The sequence below is a fragment of the Hemicordylus capensis genome, chromosome 5 (assembly GCF_027244095.1).
Source record: "Hemicordylus capensis ecotype Gifberg chromosome 5, rHemCap1.1.pri, whole genome shotgun sequence".
Classification (NCBI taxonomy): domain Eukaryota; kingdom Metazoa; phylum Chordata; class Lepidosauria; order Squamata; family Cordylidae; genus Hemicordylus; species Hemicordylus capensis.
Window position 1 is genome coordinate 213,469,198 of NC_069661.1, and position 15,851 is coordinate 213,485,048.

Here is a 15,851-nt window from a genome sequence, read left to right on the forward strand (position 1 = left end):
TAGCAAATGTAGGAATAGAAAGATAGTCACAGAATAAGGGGGAGTTGCTTGGGCAAGTTTCTTCTTCGTCCCCTTGAGAAAAGACCTCCTGGAGGAAGTGAAACCTGAAGGGAGTGATGCTGATTCTATTGACGCTTCAGTGGTTTCTCATTTGGGTGACATTTACATAACTTGCTGGGTAGCTAAGCCATGATAATCTGATTTTTTGAAACAGACTCTGAACCACAATGAAGAACAGAAGCAGCACCTCCAGTACTGCCAATGCTTGTCATGGCCCTGGCATGTGTTATGACCAACTGATCAAGCAATGTGTGGACTGCAAGAACTTACAGAGAGTCAATGAGAAGGAGAAAAGCATCAACACCACCTGTTTTGCCTCCAGCCTCTGCTATGACCGCTTGATCAAACAATGTGTGGACTGTGGAAAGCTGAACAGAGGTACTGAGGAAACAAGTAAGAAAGACAAATGACCTCCTTGGTTTGGGGTGGGAGGGGAGGGAATTGTGGTCCAGAAGGGTTGTGATAGATTGGAAATAGATCCTACACTACTACTGCAAATATTTATATAAAACTTTTCAACAGAGGTTCTCAAAGCAGTTTACATAGATATTGATAAATAAGTAAAATGGCTCCCTGTCCCCAAAGGGCTCACAATCTAAAAAAGAAACATAAGAATGACTCCAGCAACAGCAGTTGAAGGGATGCTGTGCTGGGGTTGGATAAGGCCAGTTTGCTCTTCCCTGCAAAATAAAGAGAATCACCACTTTGAAAAGGTGCCTCTTTGCTCAGTTAGCAGGAGATGGTAAGGAGATTCCAGTGGCTGGAACGAAGAAAAGAGAGCAAGAAAAGTACTCTCTCACCCAAGGAAGAGCACCAGTTGGCTCCATTGCTGCTCTTGGGAGGCCTAATTTTAGATCACTGCTTTGGCATTGTGCTGTCTTTCAGTCTTGAGTTTTCTTCTGTAAAATAGGAATTATAGTGACTTACATACAGGGCTGCCGGTCAATGAGATCTGTGGATTTCCATATCGCAGGATGTGGTGATGGCCACCAGCTTGGATGGCTTTAAAAGGGGCTTAGACAAATTCATGGAGGGCCAGGTCTATCAATGGCTACTAGTATGATGACTATAGGTCACCTCCTGCCTCAGAGGCAAAATGCCTCTAAATGCCAGTTGTAGGGGAGCAACAACAGGAGAGGGCATGCCCTCAGCTCTTGCCTGTGGGCTTCTCAAAGGCATTTGGTGGGCCACAGTGTGAAACAGGATGCTGGACTAGGGAGGCCTTGGGCCTGATGCAACAAGACTTCTTTTATGTTCTTAGATTAGTGAGAGCGCATCTATGCTGGAATTTCCAGTCCTCATGGTCTGGTGCTATGCTAGACATACAGCTGAAAGCGTAAGAAGCAGTCCCAAAGAAATTCAATTCAATTCAATTCATTGCGGCCGTAGGCCATACAGAAAACATACAAAATAAGAAAGATTAAAAACAAAACATACCAACAATAGTATAGTACATAATAATAAACAGTAGCACCTAAAATTTGGATCTTAAGCAGGATCTTAATCTGATAGCAACATAGAAGAATTTCGCCACTACCTTAGTAATCTTGTTATCTCAATCCTCGAGACAGAAATTCAGATAAAAGGGGTCAGCTCTTCCTGGGAGATGCTCTAACAGGGGGAATATGAGCTCTTTCCTGGTATCAGAGTACAGGGAGCAATGAAGCAGCACATGCAAAACTGTTTCAGGGAGGCCTGCACCACAGGGGCATAGGCCATAATCGGACGATCCCTTGTTAAATCTTTTTTCCAGAAGGGCTGAAGAGTCCCAAAGAAAAGAGATAGCATTTGGTTTCTCAAGCCAAAATACACCTTCCCATGTGTAGACTCCGGCACTCTGAGATCCCCATATCTGTTATATTTGTTTTACAGGTAGATGGGAGATTAGCGCATACTGCACATGAGTGGTGTGCAGCTCACAAATCTCACATGTGCCAAATGCTTCTTGGTCTCCTAAGGCTTAGATCTAATGTATTAACTATATACCATGCCTTTCCTAAGTACTCAAAGGACTTCACTATCGCAGTGGTCCTTATAATGACCCTATAAAGTCGAGTATCATTGACTCCAAGGGGAAGACATGTGACACAGTCTTGTCCATTTAGCCAGTGATGCTTGGCAGCAGCTCTTCAGATAGAGGTCTTTCCCAGTCCTACCAGGACTGAATGTGGGGCCTTCTGCATGGAAGGCATGTGCTCTGCCACGGGGTTATGGCCCTTCCCAACCATTGAGGCTGAGAGGCAATGGCTGTACTAAGGTCCCTGGGTGAGCTGATGCAGGGGCAAAGCTAGGGGATAAGGGGCCTGTGTTCACCCCTCTCCCCAGCAGCCCCTCGGAGTGAGATGAAGAGAATAGGGAGGGGTGGAACTGGGGGGCCCTTAGGAGCTTGGGGGCCCGGGTTCTTTGAACCCATCTGCTCAGTTATAGCTACACCCCTGAGCTGATGCCTTGCTGAGATCTCTGCCTGAGACTTCCTGGTCCACAGCTCATTTCTTTTAAACAGTACACCACACTAGTTCAAGGTTCCTAAACACTCTCCAGGTGAATACAACATAGATATTGTAAAGAACTGTGCCTTGCACTTTAACTGTGTAGTTGGTCTTGATATAAAGGTTATTATGGATACGAATCTAAGGAGAGAATGGCATAAAGGAGACAAGGGAGGACTCTGTGCAAGTCACAGAAAAGAACAAGGGCAAAGGAGGCAAGCCTGATTTGCAATCAGTACAATCTTGCCGTGCTAGAAAGACGGCAGATCATCTAAGCCATAACCTGGAACTGGACCATTGATCGCTGGGTTAAGCCGATCTCTGATCTCTCTTGGCATGATAGATTGGACTGACAGTGACAGTGTGACCACAGTTATGCATCCCCAACTCTGCATTGGACTATTGAAACATGTCATACATGGGGAAGCCTTGAAGGCTTCTCAAAAACTTCAGTTAATGAAAAAATGTGGCTTATCGGTTATTAATTGGTATCAGCTACAGGGAGCATATGTCACCAGTTCTTAAACAGCCAGACTGGCTGTAAGTCTACTTCCAAGTACCATTCAAAGCTTTGGTTGCTACCTATAAAGCCCTAAATGTCCGGGAACCAGATTATCCATGAACTACTCTGCCTCATGCATCTGCTTGAACCTTACAATCTGCATCCTAGGCCTTCCTCCAAGTCCCACATGAGGCTTAAAAAACAAACAAAGAAACATAAAATATGTGGAGTCATATCCTCTGTGAGCCGTCTCTTTCTCACTCTCATCTGGTGCTGTGGCCAGTTCTGGGCACCACATTTTAAAAGGACGTTTGCAAATGGGAACAGAATAAGACAACAAAGATGGTCAGGGGTCTGGAAAGCCAACCTTATGAGGAAACTTTGAAGGAACTAGGTATGCTTAGCCTGGGCGCTTTCCAGACTAGCTGCTCATCAGCAGCAAAATGCCTCTGTTCAGGCAAGTTGCATTTGAAATGTAAACAGCAGGGGGAGCAGTCTCACAGCAACTAACAACCCGAAAAAGGAGCAGCTTTTTCACGCTGGATATACGATGTCCTAGCTCTATATTGCAGCGATTAAATTTGAAACAAAGCATTGGAAATGTGAATGGTACCCGCTGTCCACGTAGGGACTGCGGTATCATGATGCAGGAAGTGTGGGAGCATACTTCCAAGATACGTCCTGACCCTATGATAGGGTCTAGTCTGGAAAGCGCCCTGGAAAAGAAGACTGCAGAAGAACATGATAGTGAACTTTAAATACCTGAAGGGCTATCACATAAGGGCAAAAATTTGTTCTCTGCCAGAGGACACTGCAGGATGAAACCTAATGACTTTTTACAGGAGGATAGATTTTGAATATTGCTGTATTTACCCAAATATTTGTTTGTTTATTTAATACATTTCTGTACCGCCCAAAATGCAAGTTCTCTGGGCAGTTTACAAAACAATAAAAACAGTCAAAACAAGATTAAAATTAAAAAGTTAAAACTATTAAAACAGTATCTAATTAAAAGCCTAAGTGAACAAATGCGTCTTGACTAACCTTTTAAAAGTTGTAAGAGATGAGGAGGCTCTTATTTCAGCAGGAAGTGTGTTCCAAAGCCTCAGGGCAGCAATGAATAGAAAGCCACACTGAATTTAAGATTGTGCCTTAAAAGACAGAGGTTAAATACAGGTTATACCTGTATTTACCCAAAATAATTCAAGATGAACCCCCACTTCCCCACAGGAAAGAACTGGGGAAAACCCTTATCTTGAATTTGGGTAAATACCATAGGAGAAACTTCTTAACAGTAAGAGCAGTTTAATTATGGAACCAATTACCTAGGGGGCCAATGGGTTCTTCTGCCTAGCTGGAGTTCTTCAGAAAAAGTCTGGGCAATCATCTATTGGGGAGGCACTGACTCTGGATTTCCTGCATAGATCAGAGGGTTGGTTTCTATGGGCTACAAAGTTCCCTCCAACTCTGTAATTCTAAGAAAAGATTTATGGTCAAGCAATGTGTGAGTGTGATGCTCATAATGTCATTGCAAGCATGTTGGTGCTTAAAAAAATTATTGTACTCACATGAGGACCCAATCCAGACTGGGATCACAAGGGGGCAGGAGAAGGAAAGCAGCAACTCTTGCTCATTTGGTGGTCCTGATCTGCATTAGAAATCCTCACAGGTGCTGACAAAGAAAAAAGCTCATTTTGGCACCAATCAATGCTATTATTCCTTGTCAAATAGCACCCATGGGAGGCCTGATCAGATCACAGTGGAGGCAGAGGATTACAGACACTCCACTGTTGACCCAATCCAGATCAGGCCCAGTCGCTCATGTGCTGTTTACAAAAGAAAATACCCCAGCATTCTTGCAGTGATCATGTCACATGTAGTTTGGTCCTCAGAGGCAGTAGGCCACTGAATACAGTTGTGGATTGGGAAGAGCAGGGGTGCCTCCGGTCCCGCTTGCTGGTTTCCTGAGTGCAGGGAGGTAGACTAAATGACTAGATAGTGCTTTGGCTTGATCCAACTCTTATTATCCATCAATCCTTCTGTCCTTACATAAGAACAGACCTGCTGGATCAGGCCCATGGCCCATCTAGCTCAGCATCCTGTTTCATACAGTGGCCCACCAGATGCCCCTGAGAAGCCCACAGGCAAGAGCTGAGGGCATGCCCTCTCTCCTGCTATTGCTCCCCTGCAACTGGTATTTAGAGGCATCTTGCCTCTTAGTCTGGAGGTGGCCTATAGCCACCAGACTAGTAGCCATTGATAGACCTGGCCCTCCATGAAGTTATCCAAACCCCTCTTAAAGCCATTAAGGTTGTTGGCTGTCACCACATCTTGTGGCAGAGAATTCCACAAGTTGCTTATGTGTTGTGTGAAAAAGTATGTCCATTTGTTGGTTCTAGATTTCCTGGCAATCAATTTCATGGGACGACCCCTGGTTCTAGTGTTATGTGAAAGGGAGAAGAATTTCTCTCTATCCACTTTCTCCACATCATGCATGATTTTATAGACCTCTATCATGTCTCCCTGCAGTTGTCTTTTTTCTAAACTAAATAGCCCCATGGGTTGTAGCCTTGCCTCATAAGAAAGGTGCTCTTGGCCCCTGATCATTTTGGTTGCCCTCTTCTGCACCTTTTCCAGTTCTACAATGTCCTTTTTTAGATGTGGTGACCAGAATTGTACGCAGTACTCCAGGTGTGGCCACACCATAGTTTTGTATAAGGGCTTGTTATAACCTTCTGCTTATTAGTCAAGCATTTCTGTCTAAGCCCCCTTTAAAGCCATCCAAGCTGGTGGCCATCACCACATCCTGCGGCAGGGAAATATTTGAAGAAGTTAAATATACTGGAAGGAAGGCTTCCTTCCTTCCTTCCTTCTCAGCCAGTGTTCCCATAATAGCTTACAATGAGAATATTAATTCAACCAATAAAAGAGAGATGAAGTAAACAAGAGGAGCTCATTTTTTGTGTCCCACCTCCGTAGGAGGTGTAGTTGGCAGGTGTGCATGAGAAGACTTTATCCACTGTTGCATATACGTTGTGGAACTCTCTACCTTGGGAGATCTGTTTTGGTCACATCTATACCACAGTTCAGACATCACATGAAGATCTTTCTGTTGGGGAAGGCATTTGACTTGGGCTGCATATCAATGTTTTTTGTTTTTTGTTTGCTGCCATACCTGTAATGTTTGGATTGTTTTTAACTACGCTCTGTTATGTTTCATTGCTTTGTTTTACTCATGTATAAGGATCATTATCTTTTATTTGATGCGAGTTTCCTTGGGCATTTTAAAAAAACAAACAAAAAAACAGTAAAACAACCAAAATCAACCATCATAAAGCAATTCCTAAAAACAACACAAGTAGGAACTTTCACCCAAGTTCCAGAGCCAAATAAATTCAATCTGGAAAATCTCTGGTCATTTCTTGCAAAGCAAGAAATATCCTGGAAAAATACCCATTTTCCCTGAAGGCAACAAGAGCTAGTCATGTGTGGTTCCCTGGACAGAGAATTCCGGAGGTGGGGGCACTACAACCAAATAGCGCCTCCCCATCGGCCAATCTACTAGCTACCTTCAATATTTCAGATCGTGGAGAGGCACTCACTGAAGAGCCTCCTTAGACGAACTTAAAGCATGGAAGGGACCATTCCTTCAGATTGTCAAGGCAGAGACCTTTCCTTATATAGAAAGCATTCCATACGCCATACCATTTATTTATTTATCATTTGTTTGTTTTATGTATTTCTATTTCTATACCGCCCTTCCAAGTATGGCTCAGACATTTAGACATTGTCTCATTTCTTTGTATGGAGCATGCTGTTCTATATGAATGTATCTATGTACTGGCTTGAGGGTGGAGTCACAGTGTTTGTCTCCTCTTTACTTGTGAATAATTCAAGCTGAGAGATTCTCCCTCTCTCTGCATATGAGACTGTTAGTCTATATATTGTTTTCTTAGCCTATGTTTTGTTAGTAGTAAATATCAAACTCCTGTTTTTCAGTTAAAGTTGGCTTCTTATAGAGCAGTGTTTCTCAACGTTTTTGGAGTCATGGACTGGTACATTATTCATGTGCAGGTCCCTGGACCAGCAGTTCCTGGACCCCACCCCCACCCCCAGGCACCTCCCAATGAACAATTTTGGGCAGTTCTCCAGAGCTCATTTCCAGGAAGCCCTTGCTGCTGGGTAATGTTCATTTCGAGGAAGTGAAATGAACGTTATCCAGCAGTGAGGGCTGCCTGGAAATGAGCTCCCGGTGGTCCCCCGGCCCAAAATTGTGGGGTTTTTTTTGGGGGGGGGTTATCAGTGAGGCCTCACGGACTGGTACCCAATGCCTTGCGGACCGGCAGCGGTCCACAAACCACTGGTTGAGAAACACTGTTATAGAGGATAAGTAATTATTCTGCAACATTGAGGTGAGTCTCACAATCAGTGAGACCCGCCTTAAAAGGGTTTGTGGGTAGAGCGCTCGTTCCGCTAACCTCGTCTAAGGGGAGGGGGAATTAGGAGGGTTTGCTGCCCAGGCAAAAATGAAAACAATGGAGATAATGCTGGGAATGATGAAAAATTGTGTGTTGCAAAATAAATCATCTGCAGGGTTGATGCAAGTCAAAGTAGACACGAAATATATTTGGATAATGGAGCTACTTTACATTTCTTCAATAATTTGCAAGATTTCTCTGAAATAAGCATGGAATATAAAAATCCCATATACCTTGCTAATGGGCAGCAAATTTTTGAAGAAGGAAAAGGGACAGTTTATCTGAATTGTAATCTTGGTGCAAATAGAGTGAATTAAGTATGTATTCCAAGGGCATACTATGTTCCACATTTGCAAAACAGTTTAATGAGTGTAAAAATAGCCACAAGCATGGATGTAGAGTTCTTTTCAGAAGGAACCATTGCTTTATTTTCAAAGGAGGAAAACTTCTGATAAAAGGCATGTTGAAAGATGATCAACTGCATGAAATAGATTGCAAAAGAGAGCAAGCTAATGTTGCAAGTGAGTGTGCACACAAAGATTGCATGAGTGTATTGATTGATTGATTGATTGATTGATTGATTTGATTTTTATACCGCCCTTCCAAAATGGCTCAGGGCAGTTTACAATTAAAACAAACCATTAAAACAGTAAAGAGCTAAAACAAAAGTTAAAAAACAATATAATAACAATTAACAATTTTAAAACATTTTAAAACAACAATTAAACAATCATAGTAATTAAAAACCCTGAAACCGGGTTAAAATATTAAAACTGATTTTAAAACCCTGGAAAGCCAGGCCAAACAGATACTTTTAAAGGGCTCTCCTGAAGGACAGTAATGATCTCAAATTACAGATTTCTGCTGGGAGTGCATTCCACAGCCCTGGAGCAGCTATAGAGAAGGCCCGCCTCTGAGTTGCCACCAGACGAGCTGGTGGTAACTGGAGATGAACATCCTCAGATGACCTTAATGTGTGGTGGTGATCACGCAAAAGAAGGCATTCTCTGAGGTAACTTGGGCCTAAGCCGTTCAGGGCTTTAAAGGTAATAACCAGCACTTTGTATTTTGCCCGGAAACATATCGGCAGCCATGTTTCTTTATGGCAAGAAACCTACAAGTTAAATCATGCAAATCTGAAGTCAAATATGTTAAAGCAAAAGCAACAAGGGGCACAGATTCATCATCCACAGAAAGGCAATCCAGTGAGGTTTGGGATTTGATTCACAGTGATATTTGTGGGCCTTTTCCAAAAAAGACACCAGGAAATAATCTCTATTTCCTGATTTTCATAGATGATTTTTCTTGCTATACTTACACTTACCTACTCAAAGAGAAAAATTTGGTTTTGCAAAAAGTTTTTTTAAAAATGTGGCTAGAGTAAGCAACAAGTTTGGAAGAAAACCTAAGAAGTTGTGCACTGATAATGGTGGGGAATATACTGGGAAGGCTATTGAGCAATACCTGTACTTCAAATAACAAGGAATTAAACATGAGAGAATAATACCTTGTACTCCACAGCAAAATGGAGAGACAGAAAAGAGTGTTGATTGAAATGTCTAGAAGTATGCTTCTTGTCTCAGGTCTGGAAAACAAATACTGTGGAGAAGTTATAATGACTGCAACTTATTTGAAGAATAGACTTCCAAGTAAAACTAAAGGAGCAACACCCTTTGAACTGTGGAATAGGACAAAACCTAACAAAGCATATTCGGATATTTGGATGCAAAGCATATCCATATATTCCTAAAGAACTAAGCGGAAAATTAGTTTGCAGAAGTGAAGAAGGAATATTCATAGGTTATTCACTGAGTAGTAAAAGCTACAGAATACTGGATCCTATAATAGAGACTGTTAAACACTGCAGTGTTGCATATTTTGATGAAAGGCAAAAATCAAATGCCAATGAGATGTCTGACTGTCACCTGGATTTTCCAATAAGTAAAGGGGCTGAACAGTAACCACAGCGACAAAATGAACAAGTAATCATAGAATATGATATAATAGAGAGACTCAACTGAGAAACGGATATTGAGATGGAACCAGAAATAGCCAATCAAGAAGGGGAGATAGAGATCAAACAAGAAGTGAGATGCCCAAGCAGAGTTAATAAAGGGATTCAACCTAAAAGATTGTCAATGACAGCCAAAGAGGAGAAAATCCCAGAACCTGCAGACTGGCACAAAATTGAAGGCATGCCTGATTCAGAGACCGATACATTGCTGCAATCAGTAAAAGAAAAGATTGCATCATACCATAAAACAAAACGTGGGACTTGGAACTGAAGAATGAGACAATAAGAACAGGAATTTGGGGGTTTTCCCACAGACATTGTCTCAGTTTGTAATATGGGGCTTTGTATTTTGCCCAGAAACGTATTGGCAGCCAGTGTAGTTCTTTCAACACAGGAGTAATATCATCTCTCCTAGATTATCCTGGGACCAAGCTGGCCACCACATTCTGGACCAACAATAGTTTCCAGACTATGTACAAAGGCAGCCCCATATAGAACACATTGCAGTAATCTAGCCTAGAGATTACCAGCATATGTACCACCGTCTTGAGGGTGTTCCTCTCAAGAAACGGACGCAGCTGGCGTATTAGCCGAAGCGGATAAAAAGCACCTCTGGCCACTGCCTCAACCTGGGACACCAGGGAGAGGTTCGGATCGAGAAGCACCCCTAGACTGTGTACCTGTTCCTTCGGGGTAGCGTGACCCCATCCAGAGCTGGCAGATCAAAATTGTCTCCCAAGTTCCAACCTCACACAATAAGTACCTCTGTCTTATCTGGATTCAGCCTCAGTTTGTTATCCCTCACCAGCCCATCACTGTCTCCAGGCAGGCATTTAGGGAAGTTATGCCGTCTCCTGATTATGTTGACATGGAGAAATAGATTTTGGTGTCATCAGCATATTGATAATACCCTGCACCAAATCTCCTGATGATCTCTCCCAGCGGTTTCATGTAGATGTTAAACAGCATCGAAGACAATATGGAACCCTGAGGGACACCATAGGAAAGTTCAGATTTTGAAGAACAACAGTCTCCAAGGGACACCATCTGGAACCTGCCAGTGAGGTAGGAGTGGAATCACTGCAAAGCAGTGCCTCTCACCCACAGTCCCCTCAGACGTTCCAGAAGGATACTATGGTCAACAGTAGCAAAAGCCGCCAAGAGATCCAAATGGACCAACAGAGTCACACTCCCTCTGTCCATTTCCAATTGGAGATCATCCATCAGGCCGACCAAGGCAGTCTCTACCCCATAGCCCACCCAAAAGCCAGTTTGAAATGGGTCAAGATAATCAGTTTCCTCCAAGGCCACCTGGAACTGGGAGGCCACCACCTTCTCAATCACCTTGTCCAGCCATGGAAGGTTGGAGACAGGTCTGTCATTGCTTAAATGAGGGAGCCAAGGCAGGCTTCTTCAGAAGCAGTCTAATTATTGCCTCCTTAAGACAAGGAGGCATCCTGCCCTCCCTCAGAGAAGCATTTATAATCTCTATCAGGCCCTCTACAACAAGCCTCCCTGCCAGATAGTATAAGACATGTCAGGCAAGGAACAAGAGGACAGGTGGTAGGCCGCACCATTCCAAGCAACTTTTCCATATCCTCAGGAATCACAAACTGGAATTGATCCAGAGTCATGCCATAAGAGGAGCTGCTGGACACCTCGGCATCAGACTCTGTAACAACTGTGGAGTTTGAATCTAAGTCGGTCCGAATACGAGAGATTTTGTCCACAAAAAAACTCATTAAAAACCTCACAGCGAGTAATTGTTGGTTCAAAGTACCGATTAAAGGGGGAAGGGGCACATATTAGCCCCTTCACAACCCTGAACAACTCTGCCAGATGTGAACTTGCGGGACATAATATGGGAGGAAAAGAATCACTTCTTTGCTACATGTATTGCATGAGCATAGATCTTCAAATGCACTCTATGTAGTAGTCCGCTGGATATTCAGAGGCCATTTGCTTGGATATGCAGAGGCCATTTGCATGGCATCCGTGCATGTGCCATTTGTGCAATTTGCATGACCACTATGCTGACCATGCAAATGGCACCCACACATGTATGGACACCACGTGCATGCTGTCTATGGTTCCTGTATGGAGGAGGGTGTGTGTACCACTCTCTATGGTTCCGTATGGGGGAGGGTGCCATTCAACCGGGTAGAAGAGGAAGAGGCATGTGAGTTCTCATAACCAGAGAATCAAGATAGGAGGGTTCTTTTCTCCTCCACCCTCAGTTAAAAACTGGGTACAAAAGCTGGGTAGCCATGCTAGAAGCAACCTGGGCTGAAGGGATTTGCATGGGTTCTGGTGATCATACAAATCAGGGTAGCCCTCCTCCTACCCCACTTTTAATGGTTGTGTGAACCAGCCTACTGTTGACACGGCCCCCTGTCAACCTCTGTTCTCCTCCACAGCTACCATCCTGAGAGTGACCTCTACTACAATCCAAGTACCAGCAACTCTTGCTGCATACCAAGTTTGCTCGGCTTTGCTCTTTGGTGTCTGCGCTCTTGTGGGACTCATTGTGGCCATAGTTATGCTGCTGTGGTTTGTAAAGCAGCAACGCAAGAGAAGGCAAACGAGGAGAAAAACTGATAAGGAGGATTCTGAAGGTAGGCATTACCAGTATTCCCCACAGAGTCACTTTTAATCCAAGGTGGGCGATGTACATACTATAGGCCATATATTTGGTGGTTATTGCATGTAAAGGCCAGAGAACTGGAACAGTTTATCAAGTCTTATTATCTACTGACAGTCACTGGTGGAATATAAGTGCCAATTGCTCCACCACTGACCAAATTCACTAGTATTTAATTTATGTTATTGTGGAGCACATTCTCCTTGCCTCCACACATGATCAACTTACAGAGGTAATAATTTGGAATAGCTTTCAAACTGTCACATGGTGAAACCCCTTAGTTTTTTGTCGATATATCCTTTGGCCATATCTGCATTCAGGATTTAAACTGGTAATCGTCATTCCCTCTGTAATTCTGTGGGGCGAAGGGCACCGGGGTCCTTTAACAGAGAATTCTCAGCACTTCCCCAAACTACTTATATGAACATATGAAGCTGCACTATATAGTCCATTGGGTTCTGTATTATCTATACTGATGGACAGCTACTCTCCAGGGTTTCAGGTGAGATCTTTCCCAGCTCTATCTGGGAATGTCAGGGATTAAATTTGGGACCTCCTACATGCAAGTCAGGTTCCCTACCACTGGAAGATAGTGGTAAGGAAGCTGCCATATACTAATTGGTCCATCTAGCTCAGTATAGTCTATACCAGGGATTCTCAACGTTGGGTCTCCAGATGTTTTTGGACTACAACTCCCAGAATCCCCAGCCAAAGGCTGCTGTAGCTAGGAATTATGGGAGTTGAAGTCCAATAACATTTGGGGACCCAATGTTGAGAATCCTTGGTCTACACTGACTGGTAGCGGCTCTCCAAGGTTCCAGGCAGGACTCTTTCCCAGCCCTACCTGAAGATGCCAGGGAATGAACCTGGGACCTTCTGCATGCAAGCAGATGCTCTACTACAGGGACTCCCAACCTGTGGTACACCAGATGTTGCTGAACTACAACTCCCATCATCCTCAGCTATACTTTATTGTGGCTGGGAATTATGGGAGCTGTAGTTCAGCAGCATCCGGAGTACCACAGGTTGGAAACCTCTGGTCTACCACTAAGCTACAGCCCCATCCCCTAAGAGGAATATCTTACTAGGGGTGTGCACAGAACCGCCACACTGCAGTCCGGCACTGGGGTGGGGGGTTGCTTTAAGAGCGGTGGGAGGGTTTACTTACCCCTCCCGCCGCTTTCCCAATCTGGCGCCGTAAATTTTAGAGTAATTGGGGCGGCAGGATACCTCCCTGCCGCCCCTTCCCCGCTGCCCCTCGGCAAACTTCCCAAGAGTCCTTTGCGCGCACGCGCACGTCAGAGATGTGAAGATGTGTGTGCGCGCGTGCAAAGGACTCTTGGGAAGTTTGCCGAGGAGCAGTGGGGAAGGGGCGGCAGGGAGGCATCCTGCCACCCCAATTACTCTAAAATTTATGGCGCCAGATCGGGAAAGCGGCAGGAGGGGTAAGTAAACCCTCCCGCCGCTCTTAAAGTGACCCCCCACCCCCGGACCGAACCACCCAGCTCCGGAACGGTCTGGGCCCATCCCTATATCTTACAGCAGATAGTGCTCACATGTAGTCATCCCCCAAGCTATTGCTCCTTTCTAGTTCTAGCAAGGAAGAGAGGCCGGAATATACTGTTGTACCCTGAGCCTCTTAGTCTGTGCTTTTTACTGCTTGTATTTTAACTCATACATTGTTCTTCTTTTAGAAAATGAAAGTTGCCCAATTCCCTTTGAACATCAAGTCCACAAAGAGATAAGCCTACCAGAAGAAGATCCCATGCTATGTAGATGCCCATATTCCAACGGTACAGCAAAAACTGCCAGAGCTGACATTTTAAAGGAGAATGTACACCATGTTGAAGGAAGTGATGTCACTGAGGATCCTTCCCTTTCTTCCTATGATAAAAAATGCAATCATACTTTTCCACTTCCAGCAACTGAACTTGGGGCAACTGTATTAGTGACCACCAAAACTACTCAAGAATACTTCATCAATGAGGAGTTACCATAACAGTTATAAAAAGCTGAGACTAGCAGGCTGTCCCTCAGAAATGATGTACATTCCCTCAATCACAAAACAAGGATGTTGGAAGGATGATGCATGTAATAGGGGTTTGGTCCATAGAAGCCCCAGCTGTGATCCTAACAAGAAAAAGTGACCAGAGTACATTACAGAGTTCTTCCTCTGTGACATTTGTGGCTGGAGATACTAGAAGAGAGGCATGCCTAAGGAGGGGGGAAAACAATTATTACTAAGAGCTCATCCGCATACCTTTGTCTTGATTTCTGGAACTTTCTATTTATCCAGCAAGGCACTACTGAGGAAGGCTGCCTATTTTCATTAGATGTGATATAACATAATCTGAATGTGGCACACACACAAGAAGTGGGCAAGTAGGCCTTGTTTGGTTATAACCTCACTGAAATGTTCCTAGCCCCAAATGAGTTATTATACCCAGATATCTCTAATTTGATAGTCTGGTGAACTTTAGGACCAATTGCAGCCTTGTTTTCAACCATAAGGATTAGAAATATTTGAGGTTTTTGAAAACCAGTATTCTCAGGATGCAATAAAAATCTTTGGGCTGTACAAAATTGCCTTCTGGGCTACATATATGACTTGTACATTTCCACTACATTTTGGAACTTGCCGTACTGAAATTGTTGACCATTCCCTGGCTAGGTTTAGGAAACGTGGGAGAGCAGAATTGCAGAGTATGAAAGGATAGGAATTAGGAATGATAACAGGAACTAGAGTTATGTAGGACCATGGACAGAGACTGGGGCTTATTGCTACAACTGGAGATCTTAGCCAAAACATTTCCCTCGTATATCAAGAAATGCAATGTCTTGTTTCACAGCGAAATGTAACAGAATGCAATGATGTGACCAGGTACAGGAGGGAATTGTGTTAAGCTTCGAAGTATAAATGTATATCCTGTGGCAAAACTCACCACACTCAAAGGGGAAGTTCTTGAGTAGATATGAAAATATCTTAGCACATGAGAGTTGCTTTGCTAGATCAGACTACATCCATCTAATCCACTATTCACATTCCAACAGTGGCCAGCTGTCAGCTGGTACCAACTCTGCACATCTCCTTTGATCTTTTCTTCTCCCCACCTGTGTCACTCCTATGGTAATTATCTCCCCCATCCCAAAAGAACCCTGGAAAAACTATTGAGGCAAGAGCAGTGAGGGTCTGGAGCAGGAGGGCATGACACATGGACCTCAGGTTACATAGGGCTAAGGTGGCTGGTGAGTGCTGAGTATGGTAGACTTCCATTTGTATGTTGGGATTTAGATGTATAGTGCATGCCTGGTTGATCTTTATGCTGGAGGATCAGCTTACAATGTACCCAAAATTTTGACAGAACTGGACAGCTCATCACAAATCTCTGTGGTTATTTTCTCACTACCGTGCCAGCGAGGGTTTGTTGACCTGGCCCTGATCACTTCATAGTGTGTATCTAAGAACATAGGGAGCTGCCTTAAACTGAGTCAGGCCACTGGTCCATCTTGCTTGGTATTGTCTGCACTGACTGGCAGCAGCTTCTTCAAGATTACAGGCAGGAGTCTCAGACTACCTGGAGGTGCCAGGAAGTGAACCTGGAACCTTCTGCATGTAAAGTGGATGTTCTACCACTGAGTTACAGCACTATTCCCTATGGGGTATATC

At 43.9% G+C, this 15,851-nt stretch overlaps 1 protein-coding gene across 10 annotated transcripts in view; it reads left to right on the forward strand.

Moving 5' to 3' along the window:
- The window catches only part of LOC128326513 (uncharacterized), a 43,866-nt gene extending 28,787 nt beyond the window's left edge, over positions 1-15,079 (forward strand). For 4 of the 10 annotated variants that reach the window (XM_053253455.1, XM_053253459.1, XM_053253457.1 and 1 more), the window contains 4 exons: positions 215-453; positions 7,967-8,050; positions 11,961-12,158; positions 13,879-15,078. In XM_053253455.1, coding sequence (XP_053109430.1) covers positions 228-453; positions 7,967-8,050; positions 11,961-12,158; positions 13,879-14,183 — 813 coding nt within the window. In that variant the 5' untranslated portion in view covers positions 215-227 and the 3' untranslated portion in view covers positions 14,184-15,078. Of the gene's footprint in view, positions 1-214; positions 454-7,966; positions 8,051-11,960; positions 12,159-13,878 lie in introns of all 10 variants that reach the window. The other 6 variants (XM_053253456.1, XM_053253460.1, XM_053253461.1 and 3 more) reach the window with 4 other exon arrangements.
- The last annotated feature ends 772 nt before the right edge of the window (positions 15,080-15,851 follow it).